The sequence below is a fragment of the Carettochelys insculpta genome, chromosome 9 (genome assembly GCF_033958435.1).
Source record: "Carettochelys insculpta isolate YL-2023 chromosome 9, ASM3395843v1, whole genome shotgun sequence".
Classification (NCBI taxonomy): Eukaryota; Metazoa; Chordata; order Testudines; family Carettochelyidae; genus Carettochelys; species Carettochelys insculpta.
Genome location: NC_134145.1, coordinates 3,365,003 through 3,378,689, shown reverse-complemented (window position 1 = coordinate 3,378,689; position 13,687 = coordinate 3,365,003). Strand labels below are relative to the sequence as shown.

The window sequence follows — 13,687 nt, the reverse complement described above, 5'->3', positions numbered from 1 at the left end:
CCACTGGGAGCACAGGGCCCTGGCTCCTTTGCTGGGCAGGAGTCACAGCAAGGCCCTTCAGCTCTGCAGTCACGTGCCCCCCCACGTTCTGTGCCTGCGGGGGCCCAGACAGAGCCAGGAGCTGTCAGGCCCAGCAGCCCCCCTCCTCCAGCACAGCCCCTTTGTCTGGGCAGACAATGGCAGCAGTCTGCATGCAGCGCGGCCTGGCCCGGGGAGGAGGCAGGTGCGTCTCAGCCCTGGCAGTGCCAGCACCGGCGGCCAATCCCCTGGGTCTGAAAGCGGGGGGGTGGGGGGGGGCAGTTAGTGACCTGCTCTCAGCTGCCACTGCCCCAGCTGCCCCTCCAGGCCGGGGGGGCTGGTTCTTCCCAGCCTGCAGGGGAAAGGCCCTGAACAAGCAGCAGGCGCCTGCAGCCTCCTAACAAGTCACCCCCCCACTAGCCTGCTCGAGCCAGCCACCCTCAGCTTCCCACCCCAGCGTCGCCAACAGCCACTGGGCCGGCAGCTTCCCCTGCCTGAGGCTGATCTTCTGCCAGTCCAGAGCCTGGGGGGACCCAGCAGCTGGTTGCAGGCAGCTGACTTACCAGGGGGGCCTGGCTGGCTCAGACCCTGTTCTCCAGATTAAAAGCCCCCCAGCCCCACTGTGTCCTCTGCCCCTGCTGCCCAGCTCCACGCCTGGCACACCTCTCCCTCCTGCCCCACTGGCCCCCCAGCCCCCTTGGTACCAAACCTGCCCCAGGCATGGGCCCAAGCCCAGTTACAGCACCCCAAGGCAGAATGAGCACTGGAGCAGGGCAGGGGCCGCATTTGACTACACGGGGGAAAATGAGAGGCTCTGAGCTTAGCTGTGCCCCTTGGAGCAAGAGGCCCATAACCAGGTTTTCCTCCCCAGCAGCACAAATACACAGCTCACACCCAGGTGCATGGCAGCCCTGTGGGCATGAAGTAGAGGAGCAGTAAACTGGGGCTGAAGGGGGTTGTCTCAGGGCCCCTTTTCACCCCCCACATGAACAGTAACAGCAGCCAGGGCCAGAGCTCAGAGCAGCCTGGATGTAACACCACTTAGAGCAGCTGCTCACCCCCGCCCCTCTGTGGGGGCTGCCCTGACTCTCACACACTGCCGCACCTCTCCCCCCGGCTGTGCGGTGACAGACAGCCTGGGGCATGCTGCCTAGGCCGAGACAAGAGCCCAAGGCCCAGCTGCCAGAGACAGGGGAGGACACAGATGGGTCGTTTCCCTGAGGAAGGCTGGGACCTCGCCGTACATGAAGATGCCCTTGTGAGCAGGGGGGCTGGCCTGCCCCCACCCAGAGCCACATGCCCCAAGGAAATGCTGCATAGGGCTGCATCAGCCCCTCCTTCGATTTTATAAAAAGAAAGTGTTTATTAGGGTGCTGGGCCTGGCCTGACCATGCTGTTGTACAGACCCACAACAGCAGACAGTGGGAAATAAATAACGCCATATAAATAAAGACATAAATAGTTTCATCAGGCCAAAAACACCTGCGGTGGGGAGAAATCCCCCATCTGGGTCCCACACAGCGGCCTGTCTGTCTGTACTGCCACAATTCACATTGCCAGGGCAGGCTGGCAGCCAGGCTGCAAAGCCAAGGCCTCAGCCCCACCCAGCCCCCACGGGAGAGCAAGTCCTGCCCCCTCATTAGTGTAATGATTGTGCAGAACCCCCCAGCTGGTAGGAAGCAGGGCTGGCCTGCACCCCGCCCAGGCCCTGCATTAGTGTGCTGGCTGGGGGTGGTTAGGCTATGCCTTATTATCATCATCATCATCTTAATTAATTACCCCCATTTCCCTCCTGCCCCCTAACCCTGCCATGGGCACAGGCTGCCTGCAGCACCTCCAGCCCAACACTGACATCTTGAAGTTCAAGGAAGTGCTTGTGCTGTGCCTCCTGGTAGCACTCGGCCCGAGCCTTGTGTGCTTGGCTAAGCCCAGCCCCACAGCCAGAGGGGGACCAGGGTGACCCAACGCCCCTGCAGAAGCAGGCCTGGGGGAGCAGCTCAGTGGAAAACCAGCAAAGGCTGTTGAGTGGAAAGCAGTTTCCACTTCATCCTAGTGCCCAGGGGCTCGGCTGCTTTCCCTGCTGGGCCGGGGTGGTTCTAACCCAGGCCAGAAGTAACCCTGAGGCCAGGCCCCCAGCCAGGCAGCACTGGCCTCCCCCTTCAGAGGGGACAGGCAGGCAGCATCTCTCCCCCTCCCAAGTCTGAGCTCGGCTGCCCAGGCTGGTGCCTCCCGCGGGGAAGAACACAGCAGCAGGTGTCCCCCAGAACATCCCCACCACCCCCCCGCCCCGGCCTAAGCCGGGTAAATTACACAGGAGTAGAGGGACGTGTAACTTCATCCCACCCCCCGCTGCATGGATCCAGGCCAGCAGCTGAGACACCCGTGCACCCGTTTTGGCACAAAAACGGCCGCGAGGCAGGGGACAGCTGACCCAGAGGCCAGCAGCAGCTGCTGGTTTGGTCCCTCTAGCTCCTTCCCTCGGCCGGGTCAGCAGGGAAGCAGCGCTGGTGTAGACAGCCAGTGGTGCCACGGGGCCATTGCCGGTGCGTGGGAAGGCTTTTGAGCCAGGGTGGAGGCCTAGGCGCCGGTCCTCTCCTGGAGGAGTTTGAGGATGTACTTGAGGCAGCTGTGGAGCTCTGGTGAGCAACCTAGCTCCCGCAGGGTGCTCAGCTTGTAGGTGTAGGAGTTGCGTGCCTTGTTGACATAGGTGAGGAGGCAGGAGCTGTCAGGCCTGCTGAGGATCACCTTGGTGTGGTCATTGTAGAAGTTCACCTAGAGCCACGTTAGAGCCGAGTTACTCCTCCAGCCTCTGCTAGCTCCTCACAGGTCCTGGGCCCACCCTGCCGCAGCCAGCCTCTCCTCCCCGAGCTGGGAGCAGGCTGCTCCACCTCCAAGCCCCTGCTCACAGGGCAGCCAGCAGCAGGTTAACAAGAACTGGGAGGGACACACATGGGCCTGGGAGGCCACAGGCTGGCTACTCAGCCAAGGAGCCTCCTGTGCCGGACAAAGCTTTCCCCCATTGAGAGGTTAGCTGAGCTCCTCCCAAGCACAAGAGCAAAATGGACCTTGCACCACCTCCCAAACCCCGTGGGAAGGATGAGACCCCATAAACCACAACAGGCTCTCAGTGGGAAGGCTCCCAGCTGAAACCGATTCTCTTAGGCAAGTGGAGATGGCCTGAAGGCTGCTTCCCTCACCCACAGGGGCAGCTGCCAAAAGCAAATGGTGGGGGTAATGCTCTGAAGCAGCTTCCTGAGACCTCAGGAAGCCCAGCAGATGCCACCTATCCATCGGGGCTCTCCCCACACTTACCTGGAGCGTTCCATTGCTGAAGAGCATCAGCAAGGCCTGGTCAGTTTTCACCCACTGCAGGAGCAGCACCATCAGTTGCTCTGTCTCCTCCATGCTGGGCAGGTCTCCCCCCTGGGAAGAGGAGGGCATCAGTGTTAGCCACCAATTCCTACCCCACAGCAAAAGGAGCAGCCCACTACCAGCCAAGCCTGGCCAAGGAAACCAGCTGGTGCCTCAGCCAAACACTGGGTCAGGTACCTACTGCTGTGAGTCTTTAGACAGTGCCCTGCGGGGAAGGGGACTACTCCTCCAGTGCGGTCTCGGGGACCCCACTCGGCCTCCCTCCCAGCTTTGCTGTAATGCTGCCTGCTGAGCCTCAGCTGGCAGGAGGCCACTCACCTTCATGAGATGCTGCTCCATGTAGGAGGCAAAGTACCGCAGAATGCTGGTCCGGCCCTGCAGCTGCTCTGGCACAGCAGACGTGGAGAAGGTGAAGTGTTTGCTGTTTGTCGGGTTATAATGTACCATCCTGGGAGTGGGGAGGAGACAAGGTGAGGGTTCTCTTCCAGCATCTCCTGCCGGGGCAGCATGCTTGGGCTCCACCAGCAGGTTCCAGGTGGGAGAGCTCAGGTCACCCTCCACTGCCTGGGAGGTTCTAGTGTAACAGAACCTGCTCATGGCCAGCCATAGCCCAAGGCAGCTGGGCTGGGGAAAGCCCCACCCCACACCCCACCCCATGGAGCCACTCTTCACCTCCCCTTCTTGCTTGGGCTTCCCATGCAGAACAAGAGCCAGGGAACTAGCTCCCCTACCCATGCACAGAGCAGAGGTGTCCACTCACTTGTGATCGGCCGAGAGCGCCATGTGTGTCCCATCATTGAAGAGCACCCCGAGGCGGTGGTTGGAGAGCTGGTAGACGAAGCCGTATTTATTGGAGTAGTCCACCCACTTGCTTACCCAGGCGAAGTGCTCGTGGCAGGCCAGGGAGGCCGGGTTGCGCTCAGCTGGGGGCAAGAAGGGCAGTGATTGGGGCTGGCCTCAGACAGCTCCTCGCCAAGGATGGGGCAGCAAGCACCCAGGAGCCTGAACCTCTGCAGGCCCTGGCAGCTGATCGGGAGCCAGCCAGGCCTCCTGAGGCCCAGTCCTCTGCTCCAACCACACCATCCACCCCGCTCACCAGGCCACACCCCCAGAAGGAGCTGGTTCCTGACAGCCACCATTCAGCGTCCTTCACAGTCGCTCAAGTCCCACTGCACAGCCCAGGGACACATCCCCTCCCCCTTCAGCTCCAGGGAATGAGATTCACCCTGGGAGAAGCGGCCCCGGCCTTCCCATGCTGCCCCCCATCCCTCCCCGGACGCAGCTGGGCGGAGAACCTGCAGTACCTGGAGGCATGGAGGCCAGGCAGTCCTTCAGGAGCCCAATGGCGGAGTCAGTGACCACAGAGGCCATGAGGCACTCGTCCAGTGCTGCGGGGAAGACAAAGCTCCATCAGTCCCGCTGAGCCCCAGAGCAGCTTTTCTGCCCATGAGCTCCTCCCGCCCCGCAGCCCCGGCTGTGGAACAGAGGCAGCCCCATCAGCCACTGGGCTGATTCCAAGACGGACCTGCCCGCGAGGCAGGGCGGGAGTTTACGGAGCTGACAAAGAGCTGCTGTTGCATTGGCATTCCCAGCTCAGAGCTCAACGGGGAACAGAAGGGCTCGGTTTAGGTCCCATCTCCACCACTGGAAGCCCCATCAGCCAGGAGGAGGGAGTCGGGAGCATTGCAGGAAGAGATCTGCAGTCTACAGCAGCTGGTCACTTGCCCTACCTCACCACCCTGTCTCAGCTGGGCACCAGGCATCCACTCCTCTGGGGTAGATGGGGGAATCTCATAGGGGTTCCCATTCCCCTTCCCCAGGGCAACATGAGAGCAGCAGCTCCTTAGCCCCCTGCCAGGCCAGCAGCTGAGCCACAAGGTGCTGGGGAACCTCAGCACAGGCAGGGTCTACACACAGGTGCTGCTTAAAGGAGGCTTCTGCCCAGCTCACCTTCGCAGCTGCTGGCTGCTGTGCCCCGGATAGACCTGGAGACGGATTTCCGCGAGGTCTCTTCTGCCAGCGTCTCCACGGGGCTGCCGTTGGCACTTGGAGATGCCAAGGGGGACACCTGGGGAGAGGTGGCACATATGACACTGTCACAACCAGGAACCTCCTTTGAGATTTCACTTTGTCCCTGCCAGGACCCCGAGGGCGGCTCCTGGGGGCACCCGGCTCTCTCAGCCTCCGGTTTACCTCATTCCCTTCCACGGTTTTGTAGCTCATCTGCCTGCAGATGGAGGTCTTCATGAGGCCTGCGACCAACTTGGAGAGGTCATCCTTCTCCTCAGAGGGGCCCTTCTTAACTAGAGGGAGGCAGCAGAAGTTTAGTGGGCTGACCGGCCCAGCTGCTGGGGTGGGGGTGTCAGAGGACAGACATTGAGTCCTGCCACTGGCCACACCCAGTCTGAGATCATGGTGGCCTTCTGCCACCCGAGCCTACTCCTTCCTGCTTTGCTCTTCACTCAGCCCTGCCGGTGAAACCAGACTGGGAGGTTTCAGTCAGTTTCATTTCCTGGTTCTCAGGCACCACTGACCTTGCAGAGCGGCAAGGGAACAGTTCCACCCAGTGGGAGTGGGGCTGGAGAGGTCTCAGCTCAGAGCATGTTCTAGAGCCCACACGACGGGGCCTCCCCTGCTCACAGCTGGGCTCTATTCAGCTGCAGCTTCCAGGGATGGTCAGTGCCCCACCACCCCCGTGTCCACAGAGCAGGAGCTCTGGGTGCTCCTTGCTAGGGTGCCCCCTCCATCGGGGGGGCTGGCTGCATGCTACCAGCTGGCCAGCACCAAAGCCAAGTCGGACAAGAGGCAAGGCACTTACCTTGAGGTTTCTTTTTCCCAAACAGCGTCTTGGTGACTTTGGCCAACAGACTTTTTGCTGGATTAGGGGGATTCAGCTCTGGCACCATCACACAGCTGCTGGGTGGGAGCTTGACAGGTGTGTACCCCTGAGGCACACAGAGAGAGTCATTGTCTGGTTCACCTTCCTCAACAGATCACATATCCTACAGCAAGAGAACAGCTGCCCTTGGTTTATCGCCAGTGGCCACTTCCTCTCCTTTGTCAACTAGCAGTAGCTCAGGTTTCCAGAGACTGGGAACCGTCCAGCTCCAAGACGTGACCTCTGCTCGAGTGCAACGGCCACGTGATACATAACTGCCAGAGCAGCACAGCTCAAAACGGATCTACAGGTGTTCAGGATGCCCACTGTGCCTAAAGCTCCAGTGATGTGAACATCCAATAAACCAGCCCCTGGGGGAAGCTGGCACATGCAGGCTGGTGTTCTCCACAGTCTACCCGGCACAGGGCCATGGGATGAGTGCCATGTCCTGAGCCTTTTGTACTCTCCCTGGGAGGTTCCCCACCCGAGCAGAGACCAGGCCCACCCTCCTGCCATTTCCTTCCATCCAGCCTGGAGGGTGTCAGCTGTCCCCAGGAAAGCCACTCACTTTGGTGAAGAATTCGTGGTCCAGGATCTCCTCCAGTGTGAGGCGGTCACGCGGGTTGCGTTTCAAGATGCTGGTGATCAGCTGCTTGGCAGGGGCGGAGAGGAAAGCCGGCAGGGTATATTCCACCTGCTTGATGCACCGGTACGTCTCCTTGAGATCCGAGGTCTCAAAGGGCGGGTTCCCACACAACAAGGTGTACCTGGAGAGAGATGTGGTGGTGAGGGCTGGGCACCGTCTCCCATCTGCCTGACTCACCCCAGCCCAGCCATAAGGGCCGGAAGTTATTGCCATGTTGACAAGAGGCTGAGCCTGGCTCTAAGTGCCTCTGATGAGCAGTGTCTGAGCAAACACCAGAGCTCAGGCTAGCAAGAGGCTGCAGTCACATCCGGACCAGAGCCACAATCTTTTACAGCCCCGAGATAAGGAGACCTTGAGAGTCAGGAATGTCGACTAAGCCCGGTCTATGTTTAGCAAGGGTGGAGTTAAACTCTACCCCAGCTCCGCCCTCCGTGGCTGGGCTCACCACTGCACGAGCCCACCTTCCCCCCGCGGCTGTCCAAGCTAGCTCTGTGCCGCCAGAGCAGCGAATGGAAAGTTCAACAGGAAGCATGTGGCTCACCAGGGTAAACAGCCACACGAGAGATTTTTCAGATCATACTGTGGGGCGCGATAGCCGCCCATATAAATAGATTGCTGGTGGCTGCCAGCAGCTGACTTTTTCCATTGTTTGGAAAGCCCTCGGAAGAGCTGTGTTGGCTGCAGCAACAAGGCTCTCCCTAGCACCTGGGGGTCCTGGGTCAATGGGCTCATGAATGACACTCCAAGAGCTGGCCATGGCAGCTCACCAGCAGGGCTGGTCCCCCTTGAACTATCAGCCCTGTGGGGCCCCAGGGTCAGTCCCACCACTTTCGATCCATGAGCAGCACTAAACCTCTGCAGGCTAAAATCGTTTGGGTGTTGCCATGGGCCAGCTCCCGCTGCCGTACACGGCAGCCAACTGGTTCCCCCACACCCCACTCTGCAGCTGGGGAGAGCAGCCGGCAGATTACCCAGGGAGCTGCCAAGGAAGTCTCCAGCCTCCTCCCCCAGCAGCCCAGCCCTGCCCTGCTTTGCACTGCGTGCCAGGAACTTACAAGACACAGCCCAGAGACCACACGTCCGACTCCGGGCCGTGGCCCTGCCGGTAGAGCACTTCGGGGGCGAGGTAGTTGGGGGTGCCGCAGATGGTCCTGTGGGGCAGAGCACAGTCAGGGGCACAGGGACAAACCAGAGCATGTGTTGGCCCTGCCTCGGCTGGAATTCCATTCCTGCCCGACAGGTGGGTGAACGAGCCCTGGGCTCCAGCAGGAGCCTCCTGCGGCCACAGCAGCCCGCACGAGCACAGGTCTATTCCCCAGCACTCGTGAACCACCCCACCCCCCGATCCAGCACCAGCCACAGGGCTGGCACCATGTGCCCACTCAAGAGCATTTGCCTTGGCAGCTTCTCCCCCTAGAGACCGCCCCCCCCCAGCCCCCATATCTCTGGGGCTTCAGTTCCTCCCTTAGTTGCAGCAAAAGATGCTGGAAGCACGTGCTCAGCGGCTAGTACCAGACCGAGCTCCCTTTCCCCGTGAGAGGTGCTGGGGGGAGCTGCAGGGACATCCCCTCAGCCGCAACAGCTGTTTACTCCTTGCTCCCCAGGCCTGAGCTCTCCACCACTGCAGATCTTATTGCTCTCCAGCTCCTCCTGCTACCAGCCTCTGACCCCTCTCCGGAGCACTGCACCGCCCAAGCATGGGGCTGGAACAAGGAGGCACCCTCTGCCCTGTGCATTGCCCTCCCCTCTTGGGGCAGGGCTGGAGGTTACAGACAGGATTTCCCAGGCAGGGGACCGTGTAGAGAAGAAGCAAGTGAAGGATCAGGCTGCAGGGAGGCAGGAAATCCCAGCACCTTGAGGCTCTTACTTTTTCTTCTGGTCTGCAGGCTCCTGCTGGGCAGCGAGGCCAAAGTCGCCAACCTTCAGCTCCATGTTGTCATTGACAAAAAAGTTGCCTACAACAGAAGGGAGGAGTCAGCGGCCGGCACACAGAAAGCAGTGGCCCAGGGCTCTCCCCCGCTCCCCACCCAGAGCAGAACCTCCTTGCACACACCTAGTTTGAGGTCCCGGTGAAGGATGCCTTTGAGATGGAGGTACTTCAGAGCCGACATGATCTGCTTGAGGTAATACCGCACCTCCGGCTCCAGCAGTGTGTGCCGGGCTTTCCAGATGTGAGCCAGGGACTGGAAAAGGAAAAGCAAAGCAGTGAGTGGCGCTGCGCCAGAAATGCTCGCGTTACCGAGGGCCCTATCGGAGCGTGCAGAAACCACAGCGAGGCAGGGACTCCGGCCGGCCGGAGCCAGCCGGCAGAGCTAGCTCCAGCACCAGCGAGGCTGAGTCTCATATGCAGGGGTGATTCCTGTTTGGTCTGTGGCCCATGTTACAGCAGAGGCTAGCCTAGAACACCATAGCAATCCCTTCCAGTCCCCGGCTCTGCGATTAACAGAAATGCTGCCTGCTCCTGGACCGCAGGACTTTGTCAGGCCGGAGATCTGCAAGCACCCCTGCCGGCGAAGCCCAGGCTGCTAATGTGGCACCATAGGACTGTTTTAAGAACCCAGGAGGTAAAAGTGGATTTGCACAAGGCAGCCCCAATGATGTCACATTAGCAGCCTGGGGGCGGGGGGGGCCAGTCCCAGTGCGGGTTTCATAACAGCCCACAAAGGGAGCAAACTGCCAGCCAGGGAGTGTGACTAGGACAGGATGGACAAGCATGTGGCCAAGGGAAGCCCAGTCATGGGTGGAGTGCAGTTACGCAAGGTCAGTGCACGGCAGTTAGCTCACCCGGCTTCCAGCCGATGACACAACAGGACAAGGGCTGGGGAATGAAAGGGCCACATCTGACAGGCAGCTGAGTGCTAACGTGGGCGTCACTTAGGAAGCGAGACCGGAAGCCGCCCAGGAGACAAGTGGGTCCATTTGGGACTTGGAACTAGGAACTAAAAACCACAGCTAAAGCCTTGATGCATTTGCTGGGTGGACCCCCTTACCACACCCGGCAGCTAGAGACATGCCCACATGCTCCCAACAACACCACACCAGCCCCAGCACCCACTGGCCAGCCCACCGCTTACCTTCCTGCTGCAGTGCTCAAGGAAGATATAGATGTTCTCCGAATCCTCAAAGTAATGGGAGAACTTGACAATGTGCTTGTGATGCAGGTCTCTGTGGAGCTTGATCTCATTCATAACCTGAAAAGCAGAAGCAGCTCCATCAGCCAGCAGCACCATCACCATGCAGCGACCTCAGGCCTGGCCCGCAGGAAATCTTTGCTCTCCCCCCCCGCCCCGCTGGTTAGCCGTCCCCTCCAGGCGTACCTTCTCCCGCTGGTGTGGCTTGGCCACTCGGCTGTGAGGAATAACTTTCACCGCGTACATTTTGTTGCTGGCGACATCTGTCATTTCGTAGCATCGCGCGAATCCACCCTGCCGAGAAAGATGCAGTCGTTACACACGGGCAGCTGGCCTCCAATCCCCAGGCCCGCTTTCGCGGAGGTCACCGGCGCACTTCACACACATGGGTGACTCCCTTTGTCAGGGCTTAGCTCTGGCAGGCAAGAACTGCCGCCACTCACTTCCTGGACGTTTCCCTGGAACATGGGGCTTTGCAGGAAGTCAGAGTTTCTGGTTTCGCGTCATGCAAGAAGCCTGTTCTTAAAACCGAGAGTGACGGCCCTGCATGGGGCCAGTTTCTAAACTCCCTTCCTGTACAGTCTGTCATGGGCCTCTCCTCCCACAGCACCAGCCAGTCCTCTCCCCTTTGCAGTGGCAGCTGCCCAGCCCTGCACGTGGCAGGGCAGAGAGGGCAGGGCAGGATTTTGGGGCATGGGGACAGGGTGCACCCTGCCAGGCTGGAAGGCACAAAGCCGCCCCACCAGGCCCCAGAGGCTGGGCTGAAGCAGCTGCCGCCTACTCGGCTCTGGAGGGAACGGGGGAAGCGCTCAGCAGCCAATGAGGCCCAGCAGGAGCGAACAAAGAACTTCCCAGCGCTGTTCAGGCCGGGGCGGGAGCGCGCAGCAGCCTCGGGAGCCCAGGTGAAGAGCAGGCTGCAGAGCTGAGCTGAACGCAGCAGGTCACCAGGCCTCCGCCCACGTCAAAGACACCTGCCGCGCTTGGGCTGGGGGGGGGGGGGGGGGGGCGTAGAGAAGGTTGACGGCCCGACAAGGGGCCGAGCCCCGTGATCTCCCCCCGCCCCGGGCAGGCAGCGAGCGGGGGGCGTGTGGGACCAGCACCTGCTCCCGGAGCCGGGAAACCCGAGGCCGGTCTAGCAAAGGGGCGGGCCCCGCGGGCTGGGGACAAAGGAACCAGCCCGGCGGCGATTTGCTGGCCCCCAGCCCGGAGCCCCCGCTGCACTGAACACGCCGGCGAGAGCCCGAGGCACGTCCAGCTCCCGCCGGCCCGCGCCAGGGCAGGGGGGCGGGGGAGGGGGAAAGGCTGATTCACCCGCTCGATGGAGCGGAACAGCCACGATCCCACCCCCCCACCGCCGGCGCACGGCAGACCAGGCCCGGGCATGGCCGCCAGAAGCGCCCCCCAACCCTCCCGGCAGGGGGCCCACGAGCAGCGCCTACACGCGCGGGCGGCTCAGGAGCGGGCGGGTTCCCGGCCTCAGAAGGGGGCTCGGCGCTACACCCCCTCCCCCGCCCCCACGCCGCACTGACAGGGGCGGGAGGAGCCTTCCCTCGCAGGGGCGCCGACCCGAGCCCCACACTCCACAGCGCCCCGCAGCCCAGGCGGTACCTTGCCCAGCAGTCGCCCCTTGCAGTAAAACCTGCCCGTGACCGGGTCGGCGATAATCCGCGTGGGCTCGGCTGCAGCCCGGCTCGGCTTGGGCGGCGCGGCCCCGGCGGCGGGAAAGGGCTTGTACGGATCCGAGTCCCTAAGGCTGCCGTGGAAGGGGTGAGGCTGAAGGTAGCAAGCGGGCTCCATGGGGGCTGAATCTGCCGCCAGCCCCTCACACGTGGCGAACCGCCCGGGCACTTTCACACCCTGAATCCGAGCGGTCAGGGAATCCCGGAGCTTTTATCAATGAATATGCCTGACGTCACCCCTGGAGCCCCGCCCCCCAGGAGGCGGAGTTTTCTCTTAAAGAGACCGCTACACTCACAGAGCCGGCTGCTCTCAGGCTGGCCGGGGGGTTTCCATCGAAGTCCGAGCAAAGTGCGGAAGGGACGTTGGCGGCTTAGACATCTCGCGGCCGCGGGCAGTGCAGCTGGGAGGCAGTTTAACCTCAGAGCTTTGAATTCCCATGAGGTGCTGCCACCTGGCTTCTTTGCCTGCTAGCCCCAGCTGGGGCAGAAATTAGAGCAGCCAGTCCCCCCTGTCTGCACCCTGCTGCAGGGTCTCTGCCCTGCCTGGTGCCTCCACTGCAGCGTCGGGAGGGGTATCTCCATTGGCAGAGCCGGGTTTAAACCAAGTAAGCTGCAGCTGGGGATGAAACCTGCTGGGACAGCCAGCCCCCTTGGGCCCACAAAGGAACATTCGCTTCATGGCCGCAGGCCTGGATACAGCAGAGCCACCTCGAAGCAAGCAGCGCGGAAAGGCCGCCGGTTAACCCGGGAGGGATTGTTTTGTTTGCTCGAGGCCTCTGGACCCAAACTCAGCCTGCCAAGGCTTTGCTTCCCCTGCTGCACCCAGGTGGGCAGGACAGTAGGGCCTGCACCAGTCTGAGGAATCTAGTATTTTAGCTCACAGCCCCGCAGAGCCCCCTCGTACCCAGCCTGCATATTCGATTGTTTAGCTGAACAAGAAATGGAGGTTTCTTTCCCAAAGAATTTTATAACCAAATTACTCCAGTACCCTGCAGCAATGGCCCAACACACTGCAGTGATGCGCCTGCAGTCTGCTGCGTCTGGGCTTGTTCGGGTAAGGTCATGGCCCAGAGTCTGAAAGGTATTTAGGCACCTAACTCCTATGATCCTCTGGGCCAAGGTCCTATATGAACCAAGATCAGGAGAGCACTTCCATCGGGGAGTGAGGCGGGGCAGGCAGGGGGGACAGGACAGGCTCCTCATGAATATTTTTAGATGGGGAAGGCAGGAGGTAGGAAGGGGTGGCTGGATACCCCTGTGAAGGGCTCGTAGGGCCACTGTCTGCCTTCATTTGTACTTCACTTCCCAGTGTGTCATCTTGCCCAGCTCAGCACCTCGCAGGAATGAGCCATATGCAGGCTTTGCTTCCTAGCAACAGAGCTCTGATGGAATCAGTAAGGCCTGTTAGGTTATACAGATTCCTCCAAGTCTGAGGACATACCAAGGCAGGGTTTGGGGAAAGCCTTGGCTGCCAGGAGGGACAGGAGGATGGGCCTAGGACAGACTTTCCTAGAGAGTGGGAGATGGGAAACAAAATACACCCTAACATGTCACTGTGACTTTTCCGTGCCAGGGCAGGATATGAACCCCCCACCCAGCAAGCCCATAACATTACTCTGATTGGAGCTGAAAGATTAGCCCAGCAGCCGGCGTGGGTGGCTGAAGCTGGAAGACAGCCAGCAAGTGGGGCTGGTGGGGAGCTCAGAGCCAGGGGTTTCTTATCAGACAGGCAGCCCAGAGGGCTCTTGGGCAAGGTGGTCAAATGGCTCCACTGGGTCAGGTCCACAGGCTGTCCCAGCTCACCTCATTATCTGACAGAACCTCTCCGGCCTCTTACTGGCAAAGGGGATTTGATTGCAGGATCCCCTCTCCTTAAGACTGAGGATGCTTCTGGGGCTTACCCTACGGCACGGGTGTAATGTGCTGTCACACAGATCCACGTGGGAGAACATTCTCCACCCCG

The 13,687-nt window shown here is 60.9% G+C and overlaps 1 protein-coding gene across 1 annotated transcript; it reads right to left on the bottom strand.

Moving 5' to 3' along the window:
* Positions 1-1,384: 1,384 nt before the first annotated feature.
* On the bottom strand, positions 1,385-11,881 carry PLK3 (polo like kinase 3). The gene is made up of 15 exons (XM_075002395.1): positions 11,654-11,881; positions 10,232-10,339; positions 9,989-10,105; positions 8,968-9,097; positions 8,782-8,869; positions 7,970-8,065; positions 6,837-7,035; positions 6,209-6,335; positions 5,584-5,693; positions 5,341-5,458; positions 4,695-4,778; positions 4,151-4,313; positions 3,709-3,838; positions 3,331-3,441; positions 1,385-2,790 (listed from the first exon to the last, which is right to left on the bottom strand). The coding sequence occupies exons 1-15, from the start codon at positions 11,840-11,842 to the stop codon at positions 2,596-2,598; spliced, it is 1,965 nt and encodes a 654-aa protein (XP_074858496.1). The 5' UTR covers positions 11,843-11,881; the 3' UTR covers positions 1,385-2,595.
* Between the last annotated feature and the right edge of the window lie 1,806 nt (positions 11,882-13,687).

What these genes read in the sequence shown, in the direction of transcription:
- PLK3 (XM_075002395.1), bottom strand. Translation starts at nt 11,842, where the DNA reads ATGGAGCCCGCTTGCTACCTTCAGCCTCACCCCTTCCACGGCAGCCTT. An exon ending in AGCAGCCAGCAGCTGCGAAG is followed by an intron (nt 4,779 to 5,340) that starts GTGAGCTGGGCA and finishes TCTTCCCCGCAG; the next exon opens with CACTGGACGAGTGCCTCATG. An exon ending in CCTGGCCTCCATGCCTCCAG is followed by an intron (nt 4,314 to 4,694) that starts GTACTGCAGGTT and finishes TCTTGCCCCCAG; the next exon opens with CTGAGCGCAACCCGGCCTCC.